Here is a 15967-nt window from a genome sequence, read left to right on the forward strand (position 1 = left end):
ACACTGGTGCACTTTTCTTATGACTGCATTGACGTCTGGGCCCAAGTCAGATCATCTGATACGTTAACGTCCAGGAATTTAAAACTGCTGACTTCCTCCATCGCTTACCCCTCAATGTAGACTGGCTCATGTAGCACCTCCTTCCCCTTCCTACAGTCAACAATCAGCTCTCTAGTTTTGTAGACATTGAGCGAAATCCTGATATGATTGTTGGAAACTGGTACTACTGTGTTAAGTTTCTTACTAGCCAAGGTTACTATTGATGCTTTGCGAGACTGAAAATCAAATGACTCCATCAGTCATTTGCTCTCCTGTGGGATAGACAATGATGTTTGTCTTTGCAACATCTGTAAAAGTAAGTTATGGGCCTTTCCTGAATTTCATCCATTGATATTTCCAATGTTTATTTTGAGCTTTAATGACTAAGTAGTATAGTGATAAGACTAAAACTTGAGAGCCTGTTTGACACTGCAATCCAACAGCACCCCTGGCTTCTTTTGGGGAAAATCTCCAATGGGAATATCTGGAGAATGTCAAAGAACACTGGGGCCTGCTTAAATCCACCATCCTGAATACCTGCAAAAACATCCTTAGGTACAAGTCCAGAAAACATCAGCATTGGTTTGATATAGAACAACTTATCTCCTTTTTGCCTAGTGGACTGACATCAGCGGCAAGATCAAAAGAGAAGCTTACTCCAGGACAGGGGGAGGGAGTTAAAGAATCTTTGGTGGAACGCAGAAGTCCTGGAAAACCAGATGCTGGCAGACACTTCAGTGCCACCAAAGCAATTTATAGTCCAAGTTGCTGCAGATGAAGTCCCCTGCACTCACAGTACAGGAAGAACTTGCTAAAAGATCGGGAAGATATCAGCAATCGATGAAGAGATTGCTTTCAAAAGCTTCATAACCACAACAGCACCGCTGAACCAGAGGTTACTAACCAAATCCTCCAGAGACCTGCGAGAGAGCCTCCCAGAATGAAAGAGGTCTGTGATGCCATCAGGAACCTGAAAAGCAACAAAGCCACAGGTCCTGACGGGATACCAGTGGAGATCCTCAAGGAAAGTGGACCAGCACTCCTGCACCACATACACTCCCTGTTCCTGAAGGTGAGGAAAAAGAAACAACTGCCCTCGGAGCTCAGGGACACTCAAATAGTGACCATATTCAAGAAGGGAGACATGGCATATTGTGGCAATGGCAGAGACCTTTCCCTCCTGTCAACAACAGGCAAAGTGCTTGCATGTATCCTTGTCAACCGACTCCTTCCGCTATCTGTAAAAGCACTCCCTGAATCACAGTGTGCTTCCTGTCCATCTAGAGGTACTGCAGGCTTGATCTTCACACCATGCCAACTACAGGAAAAACACCCTGAACAAGAGCAATCCTTGTACTTGGCTTTCATAGATTTGACAAAGGCGTTTGATAGAGTGGACCGCCAAGTAGTTCGGTGATTACTGTCAAGACATGGCTGCCATGACAAACACTTACGAATACTGAGGCAACTGCATGATGTCACGTCAGTCACATTACTCAGCAACAGTGATGTTGAATCAGAACCCTTCACTGTGAAGACGGGAGTCAAACAGTCTGTATCATTGCTCCCACTCTATTTTCCATCTTTATTGCTGCCATCCTTTACCTCTTTGGTCAAGACCTGCCACAGGGAATCCCAATCATGTATAGAATGGACAACAGTCTTTTCAACCTCAACCGGTTCAAGGCCAGGAACAAGGTCAGCACCACCACTATCATGGGAGCTTCAATATTCAGATGACAACGCCATCGTAGCACAACATGAAGAAGACCTCCAATGTATCCTGAAAGCCTTTGCCAAAGCATATAGAGCCATGGGTCTTGTTTTGAATATAAAGATGACACACATCCTATCTCAGCCATCACCCAACCAGCCATTTGTCCAGCCCTCCATAAGAGTTGACAATATCTAACTTTTCCTACCTAGGCAGCACTTTCTCCTCAAACACAGCCATTGACTCACAGATCAACTGTCACCTGAGTAGCGCTAGCAGAGCCTATGCAAGATCAAGGAAAAGAGTCTTTGAAGGCCGTGACCTACAGGTCCCAACAAAACACTTGGTCTATAGATCAGTTGTCCTTCCTACATTACTGTATGGAGCAGCACCATAGATCACCCAGAGTAGGGACTTGAGAACCCTGGCTCAGTACCACCACGATCCTTAGGAAAGATTTTGAGGATCAGCTGAAGGACAGATTCACTAACAGCCCGCAGACTGAAGGACCATAAAAAAGCAACGCCAACCCCGATGGATAGGTCAAGCCATTCCGATGTCTATGTCATGTCTCCCCAAACAGACCTTTTACACCCACTTGAAGGAAAAGCAAATGCTTCAAAGATAATACCAAAATCAGTCAAAATAAATTCAAAATTGCGTCGTAAAACTGGGAAGTTATTGCACTCAATAGACACACCTGCAGGAAATCTGCTCAAGAGGGAGCTGCACTACATGAGAACCATCTCCACAGTGCCACAGAGAACATGTAGCAACTGTGAAAGGAGAGACTGAACAACCAAAAGACCCGACCACTACCCTCTGCCCACTCTGCACCAGAATATGTGGATCCAGGATTAGACTCTAGATCTCCTAAGTACCCACCAATATACAATCCCTTGGAAAACATTATACTTGATTTGAGTGATCAGATTACTATAGTGATACATTACATGCACATTAAATAAACTTTTATTTTAATGCTTGACTTGCAACTACTGATCAATTGATACATACAGTATATCACTGTTTACTTGCATTTTCATATAAAGGGACTGACCTCTGTCATTAATAATTCATCGATTATTTCCCCAGCTTTATCGTCCAAGAGACCTCCAGTTATTCCGACCTCTAATGCCATCACTGGTAAGCATAATTTTACTTCTGTAGTTTCATACATTATTATTGTATTTCTTTTACAAAATCTATTTTAGAAAAGAGTATAATTGTACGCCTGTCAGTCTTAGTTCTTCAGTGATGAGGTAACTCTGAAAATGCTAGTAAATTAGCATTACATTCACTTTTAGCACCTTAGAATGGTTGTAGGTACAATTAAGTAGGTGAGTATTATGTAATGCATTATTCTCACTCAGTTAGTGGCTGTATGTTTGGTATTTCCAAATAAGAGACAAAATAACTTACCTTGTTCTATTGAAATTGTCACCTGATATGAATATGGGCCAAATACTGACAAATGGTACTAGTTTTAGTGGGCACATTGGTTACCATGGACAATTTGAGCTGAAGGGCCACACACACAAAATGCTGGAGGAACTCAGCAGGCCAGGTAGCATCTATGGAAAAGAGTAAACAGTTGAAATTTTGGGCCGAGACCCTTCGTCAGAGCTGAAGGAGAAAAGGTGAGAAGTCAGAGAAAGAAGATGAGGGGAGGGGAAGAGGAGGAAGTACAAGGTAGCAGGTGATAGGTGAAACTGGGAGAGGGGGAAGGGTGAAGTAAAGAGCTGGGAAGTCAATCGGCCAAAGAGATAAAGAGCTGGAGAAGAGGGAATCTGATAGGAGCGGACAGAAGACCAAGGAAGAAAGGGAAGGGGGAAGAGCACCAGACGGAGGTGATGGGCAGGTAAGGAGATAAGGTGAGAGGGAAATGGGTGTGGGGAATGATGAAGGTGGGGGGAGCCAGCATTTGCAGCTTTTCTCTTGTTTGTGATTGAGTCAAAGGGCCTGCTTCTGTGCTGTATAACCGTATGACTCCATGGGACTCTGCAAATATTGAAAGAAATAAGGGAGCATCAATTTCATGACTTTGATCTTTGACAGTATCCTTTGGCAGGGTTACTGTAATTTATTTTAAATGATCCAAAATACCCTTACAATAACATGTGTAATAAATTCAATATTACAGCAACTGATAATAATTAAAATCAGCACGGATGCAATTCCTGATTTAGACTTCAAATGAATACTTAATTTGCCTCCATTAAACAGTAAATTGGGTTTGAAGACACTCTGTGATGACAGGAAGTCAATATTTAAATGGGAACATAATTCTTTGGAAATTATGTATGTAGGTATGAGGTTTAATATTGGCCGATACGTGTAGCTCTTTCAGGTATTTATTTTTTGCTGTTTATTTTCTGATGCTTTATTTGTCTCAGATTTTCAGTATCAAGATTCTCCATTGCTCTGGTAAAAAAAAATCTAGACATGGCATTCTTGTTCATGATTACCTGAAAGTGGAAGAAGAGGATAATAGAGTAATGTAATGATTCTAAAAGAGATGGGCTACTCTTATCTATGCATCCATGTATATAATTCCATAAAAATCCCCAAGAAACATCCAAGGAGTTACTCCAATTCCTTACTTAGCCAGATTGTAGCAGTTCAAGATAGTGCTCACCATTCCTTATCAAGATTTAGCAATGGGTTACTGATGCTGCCTTTGCCAGTAACACTGAAAGAATCAGAATCAGGTTTAATATCACTGGCGCACGTCGTGAAGTTTGTTGTTTTGTGGCAGCAGTACAATGCAACAGAAAATAAAAAAAATAAATTACAACAAGAAATATACAGTATATAAAATGTTAGATTAATTAAGTAGTGCAAAAAGAGAGCAAAAAGTAACACTGAAAATAATGAGGTAGTGTACATGGGTTCTCTGTCCATTGAGAGATCTGATGGCGGAGGGGAAGAAGCTGTTCCTGAAACACTGAGTGTGTGGCTTCAGGCTGCTGTGCCTCCTCCAGTGGGAAGAGGGCGTGTCCCTGGTGATGGAAACATAGAAACATAGAAAATAGCTGCAGGAGTAGGCCATTCGGCCCATCGAGCCTGCACCGCCATTCAGTATGATCATGGCTGATCATCCAACTCAGAGCCCTGTACCTGCCTTCTCTCCATACCCCCTGATTCCTTTAGCCACAAGGGCCATGTCTAACTCCCTCTTAAGTATAGCCAATGAACTGGCCTCAACTGTTTCCTGTGGCAGAGAATTCCACAGATTCACCACTCTCTGTGTGAAGAAGTTTTTCCTCATCTCGGTCCTAAAAGGCTTCCAGTTTATCCTTAAACTGTGACCCCTCGTTCTGGACTTCCCCAACATCGGGAACAATCTTCCTGCATCTAGCCTGTCCAATCCCTTTAGAATTTTATACATTTCAATAAGATCCCCACTTAATCTTCTAAAGTCCAGCGAGTATAAGCCTAGTCGATCCAGTTTTTCATCATATGAAAGTCCTGCCATCCCAGGAATCAATCTGGTGAACCTTCTTTGTACTCCCTCTATGGCAAGAATGTCTTTCTTCAGATTAGGGGACCAAAACTGCACACAATACTCCAGGTGTGGTCTCACCAAGGCCTTGTACAACTGCAGTAGTACCTCCCTGCTCCTGTACTCGAATCCTCTTGCTACGAATGCCAGCATACCATTCGCCTTTTTCACCACCTGCTGTACCTGCATGCCCACTTTCAATGACCGTACAATGGCACCCAGGTCTCGTTGCACCTCCCCTTTTCCTAATCGGCCACCATTCAGATAATAATCTGTTTTCCTGTTCTTGCCACCAAAGTGGATAACCTCACATTTATCCACATTAAATTGCATCTGCCATGAATTTGCCCACTCACCTAACCTCTCCAAGTCACCCTGCATCTTCTTAGCATCCTCCTCACAGCTAACACTGCCACCCAGCTTCGTGTCATCCGCAAACTTGGAGATGCTGCATTTAATTCCCTCGTCTAAGTCATTAATATATATTGTAAACAACTGGGGTCCCAGCACTGAGCCTTGCGGTACCCCACTAGTCACTGTCTGCCATTCTGAAAAGGTCCCGTTTATTCCCACTCTTTGCTTCCTGTCTGCCAACCAATTCTCTATCCACATCAATACCATACCCCCAATACCGTGTGCTTTAAGTTTGCACACTAATCTCCTGTGTGGGACCTTGTCAAAAGCCTTTTGAAAATCCAGATATACCACATCCACTGGTCCTCCCCTATCCACTCTACTAGTTACATCCTCAAAAAATTCTATGAGATGGATGTCGCTTTCTTGAGGCATCACCTTTTGAAGGCCCCTGGGTGCTAGGGAGGCCAGTGCCCATGATAGAGCTGGCTGAGTTCACAACTTTCTGCAGATTTTTCAGATCCTGTGCAGTGGACTCTCCGTACCAGATGGTGATGCAACCAGTTAGAATGTTCTCCACGGTACAAATTTAGAAATTTACAAAAGGCTTTGGTGACGTAACAATTCTCCTCAAACTCCGAATGAAATATAGCCACCATGGTGCCTTCTTTGTAATTGCATCAATATGTTGGGCCCAGGATAGATCTTCAGAGATGTTGACACCTAGGAACTTGAAACTGCTCACCATTTTCACTGCTGATCCCTCGTTGAAGTGTGTCTTCCCTCAACTTCCCCTTTCAGAAGTCCAGGATCCGTTCCTTGGTCTTACTGAAGTTGAGTACAAGGTTGTTGCGACACCACTTAACCAGCTGATCTATCACGCTCCTGCATGCCCCCTTGTCACCATCTCAAACTCTGCCAACAAATGTTGTGTTATTGGCAAATTTATAGATGGTACTTGAGCTGTGCCAAGTTATAAAGTCTTGGTTGAAGAGAGTAGAGCAGTGGGCTAAGCACACATCCTTGAAGTGTGCCGCTACTGATTGTTAGTCAGGAGGAGATGTTATTTCCAATCCATACAGACTATGGTCTCAGTGTGAAGGATCCAGCTGCAGAGGGAGGTACAGAGGCCCGGGATTTAGAGTTTGTTGATTTGAACTAGGGCGTAATTGTATTGAATGCTGAGCTGTAATGAATGAACAACAGTCTAACATGGGTATTGCTATTGTTCAGGTGATCCAAGGCCAACTGGAGAGCCAGTGAGACTGCATCCGCTGTAGACCTGTTGTGGCGATAGGCAAATTGCAGTGGGTCCAGATCCTTGCTTAGTTAGGCAGGAGTTGATTCTGGCCATGATCAACCTCTCAATGCACCTCATCACAGTAGGTGTGAGTGTAACTGGGTGATAGTCATTGAAGCAGTTCACTCTGCTCTTCTTGGACACTAGTATGATTGTCACCCTTTTGAAGCAAATGATAACCTCCAATTGCAGCAGTATGATATTGAAGATCTCCTTGAATACGTCCACCAGTTGGTTGGCACAGTTTTCAGTTCCCTACCTGATGCCTTGCAAAGGTTCACCCTCTTGAAAGGTGTTCTGACCTCTGCCTGTGAGACAAAGATCACTGGGTCACCAGATGCCACAGGGATTTGCACAGGTGACCACTAGATGTTCCAGGTTGGCTGAGCGGGATTGAGACAGAACTGCCATGTCTCTGCATCATGATGAGTTAATCATAAAGCATACTCCACCTCCGCTATCTTTAAAAGACTTAGTTGTCTTGTCTTTGTGGACAATGGTGAAGCCATCAGGCTACAGTATTGTATCTGAATTGGCAGGGGTGAGCCATGTTTCCATGAAGTGAAGTACACAGCAGTCCTTGATGTCTCTCTGATACAGCAATCCTGCTCTGAGGTATTCAATTTTATTTTCCAGAGACTATGCATTCACCAGCAGGATAGCAGGAAGTGGGGATTTAAGGCTTCTGTGTTTCAATTGTTTTTACAGACTGGTTCATTTTCCATGCTTCCTTTTGCTTAAAGGGAAACTGAACTTACAACCTGAGTCTGCAGTGCAGGATCAGCCAATTTGGACTACTGATAGATTTTTTAAATGTCTTAAAATGATGTTGCTTACTGAAATATCCAGGACTGTGACCATAGATTTCAGCTGTAGTAGTCCTAAATGGGAATATTTGGTGAATCCCATCAGAACTGCATGCAAAGAGTCACCACTTATCGGTGCCAACTTGTCTCCCTATTAATGTCTATTAATAAGTTCAACAATAGGAAAAAAATAATAGCCAGCTATTACAATCAGTCAAAGAATTAACAGAGGAGTGTGAAGGAAGTTCCTGAAAAAGTTAATCAATTAAATCCATGGCTTGAGTTTGTTTGAGAGGTGTATTTTGGCACACTTTTCAAGTGATGGCAGATTACCCTAAAACTTGCCATTTATGTGCCGACTTGGAATTATGTGCACTTACAGGTGACGTTCTTTGGCCAATGCAGCTCAGTTATGATTGTAAATCATTTCAGTATTAGAAATGCCTGTCCAAAATCCAATTTGCTAAGTCCAAAAAATAACTGTTCTAAAATGTTGATGAAGATATCCTGAATTAATGTAACATTGATTGGTTATGGGAGGTACATGATAAGCACTAGTCTTTATTTTCCCTTGATATTACTTTTGTTGGTGAGTAAAATTTTAACAATCTGCCAATGAGATTCAGGCATGGCGACTTAAACTGAACTGATTTTCCAGCAGAAGCCATTGGATAGCTCTTCTCTTCAATCAAATCCATTAGGATCCATAAGAAATTACAGTGTGTCACTTTTATTTAAAATTATTTCCATGGAAATGAAAAAATAATTCTTACATGTCTGCATGTGAATGTATAGAACTGATTACTGTGACTCTTTTCTAGGATACAACACTGCGAAAGTTCCAGCTTGGATCTTTGTTTTGACAATTATTCTCATCGTACTCTTCTTCTCCGCTATCATTATCTTAATTTTGTACCGAACAAGAAATAAAACAGGTGTAAATGAAGGTAATAGCAAATTACTGATAACAATAGCTCTAGTGTTTAAGTGCTAAGTTAATTCTTAGGAAGACAGAAGTATCACTGGAAATGCGGCTTTAGCATTTCTAAGCCAGGAAGAAAATGAGGTTATCTAGAGTTCTGTTCCTGCTCACTGTGCACCAGTGTTGGATGGAAAGAGCATGTGTCTGGATATGAGATATGAAAAAGGTCTACCCCAGCAATGTTGTCCTTTTGATATTAATGTCTACTCTTAAGAACAATTAGCCACCTGGGAAAGCTGAACAGTGAGAATGTTAGAGAGGTCGGTGTAGAGGACAAAATGATGAGACTATGATTATTTTCTCAAAGTGCCATGGGAGCAGTTGATCTGACCTGTGTAGGCCTAATGACCTTAATTCCAATAAAATTGACAGTCAGCAGACCTGCAATCTTCCAATCTGTGCTGGCACTGGGCAGTGCCCCCAGCTGATAATGGGTGCTTGGGAGATTTCCTACACCACCTATCTTCCTATGGCTCCAGGAGAACTTTCCTCGCATTATCGCCTGAAGGACACCATTATGCTCACTGCTTTCAATCTGATCTTCGCATGTCATGGTGAACCAAAACGAACCTAGTGAGGCTGATAGGATGTTGCAGTCCCAGTACCATTGACACCACAAAAAGGAAATGCATCTTATTATCCCCGAGGATACTGTAGGAGTCCACTGGGACTGAGTGAGGGAACACAGAGAGTGAGAGAGCACAGGGGTCAGGTTCACAGTGATGATGGGCTGTAAGAGGGTGATAGTGCTGAATACTTGTGATTTCAGAAAGGCTTTCAGTTTGGTGGCTGTAGTTCTGAACGTGGGCTCCTGCCATATTATGGGCAGGCATTTTACAAGGGACTTGCCTATCTGATGGCACTACCAGATACAGTGCGTGTAAACTAAGCTTCAATTTCCCTTGCATGATACTGATTGTCCTGAGCTCAGGCTTAGGAATTCCATGAGCAACTTCCAAGGTCGCAATCAGTGGCCGTTGTGTTAACTGCCTTTCATGTCTTGTCTTGTCCATACTGCACCAGCTGCCGCCGCTGGGCTATAAACGTGGGGAGCAATGTGTGGTTAAGTGCCTTGCTCAAGGACACAACACGCTGCCTCAGCTGAGGCTCGAACTTGAGACCTTCAGGTCACTAGCCTAATGCCTTAACCACTTGGCCATGCGCCATGTGGTGTAACCAGGATAGTGAAAAGCTCTGTGCTACCAAACACAGAGCTTTCTATCATTTGCTACATTTTCTGAGTATTTAAGCTAATAAATTTCCTGTCTGTCAAATATTGTCCCTTTTCCTCTGTTGATAGAATTCCTTCTGGTTGCTCATATTTGATGATTATTGTGTTGTTATAAAGAACATAATTAATGGAGATGATTGAGTTAGGAGTTTAACTAAACTTCTTTTTTCTTCTAGATCACATATACGAATTTACAAGGTAGGTGTACTTCCACTTCATTGGTAAAGCAGCGCCAGTTTAATAAGTCAGGTTGGGGATTTTGTGAGAGTTCTGTGAATTTCAGTCCATGTTCATATTTATTCATTTCTTTCAGCATTTAAATCCAATAATGTAAAAAAGAGTCTTCAGGGTATTTCCACATTAAGTTTCGCCTGCTGTATGAAACTTTTAGCCATCTCTTCTAATTTTTATACCATGTATTTCTTCATCTCTTTCTGGAAATGCAACAATTTATTATGTTAAAGGCTCTAGATAATTACAATACATTGTTGTTGGATTACTTTTATTATACACTTATATTATTTTTCACTCCCTGCTGCTATGTGACGTGTGCATCCTTAATGATAGGCTTGTACATATCCTGAGTGACAGACTGGGCCATTGTGTCCTACAAGAATCTCCTGGGATTAGCATAGCACTCCTTTCAAGCTTTGTCCTCCATCTTGCATAAGAGCTGCAGTAAAAATATGATCTTGATATGAGTCTATGTTAAACATTAGTGTATAGCCATGAGTTAAACTCGGAGTATTTGTGTGGCAGTTGCAAGCTATGCACCTAATGCCGGCAAATGAGATTAGTATAGATGGGCAAAACAAGGTCAGTATGGACAAGATGGGTTGAATGGCCTGTTTCTGTGTTGTCTGACTTATGACTGCACTCCAAGTTAATTAAGTAATTAAGATTTCTGAAAACACTTCAATTACATATGGTGTTTGACCTGATGCCTCAACTCCTGCTATAATCTTGCCCCAACATTTCAATTGAGATTCTTGTATTTTTCCCTCAAGGTAGCTAAATTCTCATAGGAGTTTGCTTCCCCTGAGATATTTCAAGGCAGTTTTCCCTGTTCTCTTTCCTCACACGTAAAGTTATCTGGGAGAAGTAGGAGAAGGTACCTAATTGTTCCTAGCCTGAAAACTGCAATGGCTTCTGACTACATAAATGATAAATAGATGCAGAGTAGGAAAGAACAAATATACACTGTATTTCAGACTTCTATCAAAATGAGAGTAAGGTTTAAATAAATATTTGAATGTGTTTTGGTTTCAGAACGCAACACCAGTGACATCTAACTAGGAGGTACTGACTAGGCAGTTCAAACCTTGATGAGTTAAATCTGTAGAATAATGGAAGATGAAGCTTAATGCTTGGATTTAATCCAGCTGATTAATTATAGGACTCATCAGAGAATCGTTCTTTTCCCAAAGTGCTTTGAATAAATAGAATAGATTAGTGAAGGAAAACCCCTGGAATTATTTAAGAATCATTGGATGCTACTATACAATGAGTTTAGATTCTTGATGTAATTAATGGGCTTCCTCATCTGTAATTGTTATGACCTTATGGGGAAGTCAGGAAGATTTGGGGAGAACTTCACTATCATGGCAAAGTATAGATTCAAATAAACTTCACAAGAGGGAGCCAGAGCTAACAATGCCCATCCAATTATCCTTCCAAAATATCAGCCCTTTTTTATACCTATGCAAGTGAATTCTTTGTTCTGGTAAGTTACCAACAGCCGATTTCAGTTTTAAAAGCAGCTGTCGTTAACGGCTGAATTGGGAAGTGGAACTTGCATGTTTAGTCACCAAATGTGCAGCTCTTAGAGAAAAGCTCACTGGTGGTTTTTGGGCAGATGACAAATTCAGCAGCACAGGTTCCCATTTCATTGTAATATCAGTGGGTATTTTAGTCATACTCCCCTGCATGATTAAAAAATGTTAAACATATTTGACCTGTGAGAAACTAATGGGGCACAGCTGGAGAGTTTTGAGTCTTCTGCCCATCTACTTTCATTCCTCCTTGGTCTATCTTTCACTTACTGTTTCTGACATACCTCTCACCCTCTTCTCTTTATACTGGCTACCTTTCCTCTCTACACTCAGTCCAGATGCAGCAAAGCATCAACAGTTCGTTTCCTGCCACAGATGTTGCTCAACCTGCTGAGTTTGTTCTTTGTGTTTTTTTTTGAGCTTTATGTTCTTCTGTATGCCTTTGTCATCCATGGAGGTCAGAATATGTTTTACTCCCTTTGCTCCCCATGGGAATGTGCTTCCTAAACCTGAACCATCTCTCCCATCCAGGCAGATCATTGGTTGCTGCAGCATTGCCTGACAATCTTTGGTTCGATGTTACCTAGAACCGATCTGCTCTCATTCCACCCTGACGTTTTCAGCCTAGAGCTAAATTATCAGTTGACCGGCATTATAAAAACCAAGGGAAAATTGTACAACTTGTTTGATAATTTGAAAGAAATAGAGGGCAGTTTTTCCTGGGCTTTAGCAAAACATTCTGTCCGCCAGAAAAAACGGGATCACCCAGTGGCCACCCATTTTAATTTCTCTTCTGATTTCCATCCTGACATGTCACCCCATGACATCCTCTATTGCTGCGATGAGGCCACACTCAGGTTGGGGGAGCAACACCTTATATTCAATCTGGGTAGCTTCCAACCTGATATCATGAACATCAATTTCTCAAACTTCTGGTAATTGCCCTCCCTTCACCATTTCCCATTCCCATTCCTCTCTCACCTTATCTCCTTACCTCCCCATCACCTCCCTCTGGTGCTCCTGCCCTTCCCTTTCTTCCATGGCCTTCTGTCCTCTGCTGTCAGATCCCTCCCTTTCCAGCCCTTTATCTCTTCCACCAATTGACCTCTCAGCTCTTTTACTTCACCCCTCCCCCTCTCCTGGTTTCACCTATCACCTGCTGCCTTGTACTTCTTCCTTCCCTCCCCCCATCTTCTTACTCTGACCTTTCATCTTTTCTCTCCAGTCCCGATTAAAGGTCTTGGCCCAGAACGTCGACTGTTCTCTTTTCCACAGATGCTGCCTGGCCTGATGAGCTTCTCCAGCATTTTGTGTGTGTTGCTTAGATTTCCAGCGTCTGCAGACTTTCTCTTGTTGGTTAATGTTGTGCTCATTTTACTTCTAACTTTAGGTATAGAAGCGTTGGACAAGTGCGACCTGTTAACCTGGTTTCAAGTGAAAGTAATGAATATGAAACAATGAAACAAGTAAGGCAAAATGAGTATTCAACCCTTCACATGGGATCTGCGTGTGCCTCTGGATAGCTAGATACCTTAACGTGAAGCATGATATGTGGAGCTCTGCAGCTTTTGTAGAAGGCAAATTTATATGCAAATTGTATTTTGGCAGTCAACTGTACAAAAAAAAATTGTTCTGTTTTGAAGTTCTCAGATGAACGGGCCCAGATATTAGCAGCTTCTGCTACGCAACACAATTTCAAAAATATTACTCTGAGAAAACCCTATGGTGTTTAAGTTATCTACTCCCCTTTGACTCTGGCAAGGTTCCTATGAAAGGTCATTGATCTGATGTATGAACTTGGTTTCTCTGTCTAAAAATGCTGCTCGATTCACTGAGCATTTCCAACATTTCCGGCTTTTATTGCAGATTTTCAAAGCCCACCATTTTTTTATTTTGTGCAGTTGTGTCAACCCTGATTTAATTTGTATGCACACTCAAATAGTTAAATTGTGTTCATAACATGCAAGCTTTCATAGTTATTTTACATTCATGACTCAAACTGATTGAACTGAGCAATTAGAACTGAACTAATTCATTGAAAGTGGTGGCACAGATAGAAAGGGTCATTAAAAAAACTTTGGCACATTGGCCTTCATAAATCAAAAAACTGAGTACAGGAGATGGGATGCTATGTTGAAATTGTATAAGATACTGGTGAGGCCTAATTTGGAGTATTGTGTGCAGTTTTGGTCACCTACTTACAGGAAAGTTGTAACTAAGGTTGAAGGGGTACAGAGAAAATTTACAAGTATGTTGCCGGGACTGGTGGACCCAAGTTATGAGGAAAGATTGAATAGGTTAGAACTTTATTCCTTGGAACGTAGAAGATTGAGGAGAGATTTTAGAGGTATACAAAATTATGAGGGGTGTAGATAGGTTGAAGGCAAGCAGGCTTTTTCCACTGAAGTTGGGTGGGACTACAAGTAGAGATCAAGGTTTAAGGGTGAAAGCTGAAAGGTCTAAGAGGAGCATGAGGGGAAACCTCTTCGCTCAGAGGGTCATGAAAGTGTGGAATGAGCTGCCAGAGCAAGTAGTGCGTGTCAACTCGATTTCAATGTTTAAGAGAAGTTTGGATAGGGACGTGGACAGTAGGGGTATGGGTGACCATGGTCCAGGTGTGGGTCAGAGTGACTAGGCAGTTTAAATGGTTTGGCATGGATTAGATGAACCACAGGGCCTGTTTTTGTGCTGTACTTTTCTATGACCCTTTGACTCTAGGTATTGTATAGACTATTAAATCTGCACACAAGAAGTTAAGTGCCAGAATGCTAATTAATTTCCTTACCTAACTACATAAGCTATAGATGTTGCTAGACTAAAGGTCATTGACTTTGTCTCTCTCTGCAGATCCTCTCTGACCTGCTGGCTATACCAGTACATCCTGTTTTATTATGTATTTTCTAAGATTTGTTTAATTACATTTATTATTTTCTTACATTAATACTTTGTAATAATTACCTCGTATGTTTCCTTAGTGTGATTTTTTTGTGTGAAGAGATTATCATTTTATTATTTGGCTTAGATAAGGATCTCATTATGCTTAGTATACTGATTTTAAAATGAAAGTCAAAATAATTTGATTTTGGTTGCTCTCATTAAAGTTGGCATGTTTGTCAAGTTTGGTGTCTCTCAATGTTCTGTAGTGAAATTTCTATCAATACCATGTTGATCTACTTTATTTATTTATTCTTTATTTATTTATTGTTTATTTATTGAGATGCAGCACAGATACACACTTCTGCCACTTCGAGCCGTGTTGCCCAGCACCTCTCGACTTAACCCTAGCCTAATCATGGATAATTTACAATTACCCATTAACCTACTAACTGGTACGACTTTGGACCATGGGAGGAAACCAGAGTACCCGGGGAAAATACACGTGTTCCATGGGGAGAATGTACAAACTCCTTATAGATGACGTCAGAGTTGAACTTGGAGCTCCGGCACCCTGAGCTGTGATAGTATCACATTAACTGCTAGGCTACCGTGGTGCCCTATCGTACACATTCATTATATGAAATTAAATCTTTGTTATTCACTTTGCCTCTTAAAACATAATTAGCATCTCCTCAAATTTTGAACAGTGAAAGTATTACTGTAGTCTATTTGACCTCCTTTATGAAGTTCAAATTACCTTGCACATAGCTGACACTTTTCAGCATGGAACAGTTATTAATGATCGGCACACCTACAACAAAGCACAACTTGCATTAATATACCTAATGCTTTTTCTCTATTTTGAAAGTGCACTATGTTTCACAGAAGCTCACTTAGGTAATGACTGAAGTTGAGATGAATTAAAAGATACTAGGAAGAGTGACTAAGAGCATGATAAAAAAATACAAGAGGCTGTAAATGCTGGAATCTGGAGTAAAAAAGACACAATTGCTGGAGAAATTCAGCTGGTCAGTCAGCATCTGTGGAAGGGAATGGTCAGCCAATGCTTTGGACTGCCAAAATGAAGGGTGTTAACCAAAAACATATGACTGTCCATTTCTCTCCGTTGATGCTGCCTGACTTGCTGAGTTTCTCAAGCAGTTTGTTTTTCACTCCTTGGTCAAAGGAGTTGATTTTAAGGAGGATCAGAGGGGAAGACAGAAAAAATTCAGTGGGGAAATCCTTAGTTTTAGCCCACAAAGGTCTGAGAGAGCAGACACCAATGTCATGGGGAATGGAATTGAAGATGCACAAGATTCTAAAGAAAGAAGGAATGTCTAAACCCTGGAAGGTTGTGAGAATAGCAGTTACAGAGGCGAAATGAGGT

At 41.5% G+C, this 15967-nt stretch overlaps 1 protein-coding gene across 2 annotated transcripts in view; it reads left to right on the forward strand.

Annotated features, from left to right (window-relative positions):
* LOC140204247 (CXADR-like membrane protein) overlaps nucleotides 1–14820 on the forward strand; it is a 33099-nt gene extending 18279 nt beyond the window's left edge. For both annotated transcript variants that reach the window (XM_072270802.1, XM_072270803.1), the window contains 4 exons: nucleotides 2849–2899; nucleotides 8540–8665; nucleotides 10108–10129; nucleotides 13094–14820. In XM_072270802.1, the coding sequence (XP_072126903.1) occupies nucleotides 2849–2899; nucleotides 8540–8665; nucleotides 10108–10129; nucleotides 13094–13226 (332 nt within the window). In that variant the 3' untranslated portion in view covers nucleotides 13227–14820. The remainder of the gene's footprint in view (nucleotides 1–2848; nucleotides 2900–8539; nucleotides 8666–10107; nucleotides 10130–13093) is intronic.
* The last annotated feature ends 1147 nt before the right edge of the window (nucleotides 14821–15967 follow it).

This window comes from Mobula birostris, chromosome 10 (assembly GCF_030028105.1).
Source record: "Mobula birostris isolate sMobBir1 chromosome 10, sMobBir1.hap1, whole genome shotgun sequence".
Taxonomy (NCBI): domain Eukaryota; kingdom Metazoa; phylum Chordata; class Chondrichthyes; order Myliobatiformes; family Myliobatidae; genus Mobula; species Mobula birostris.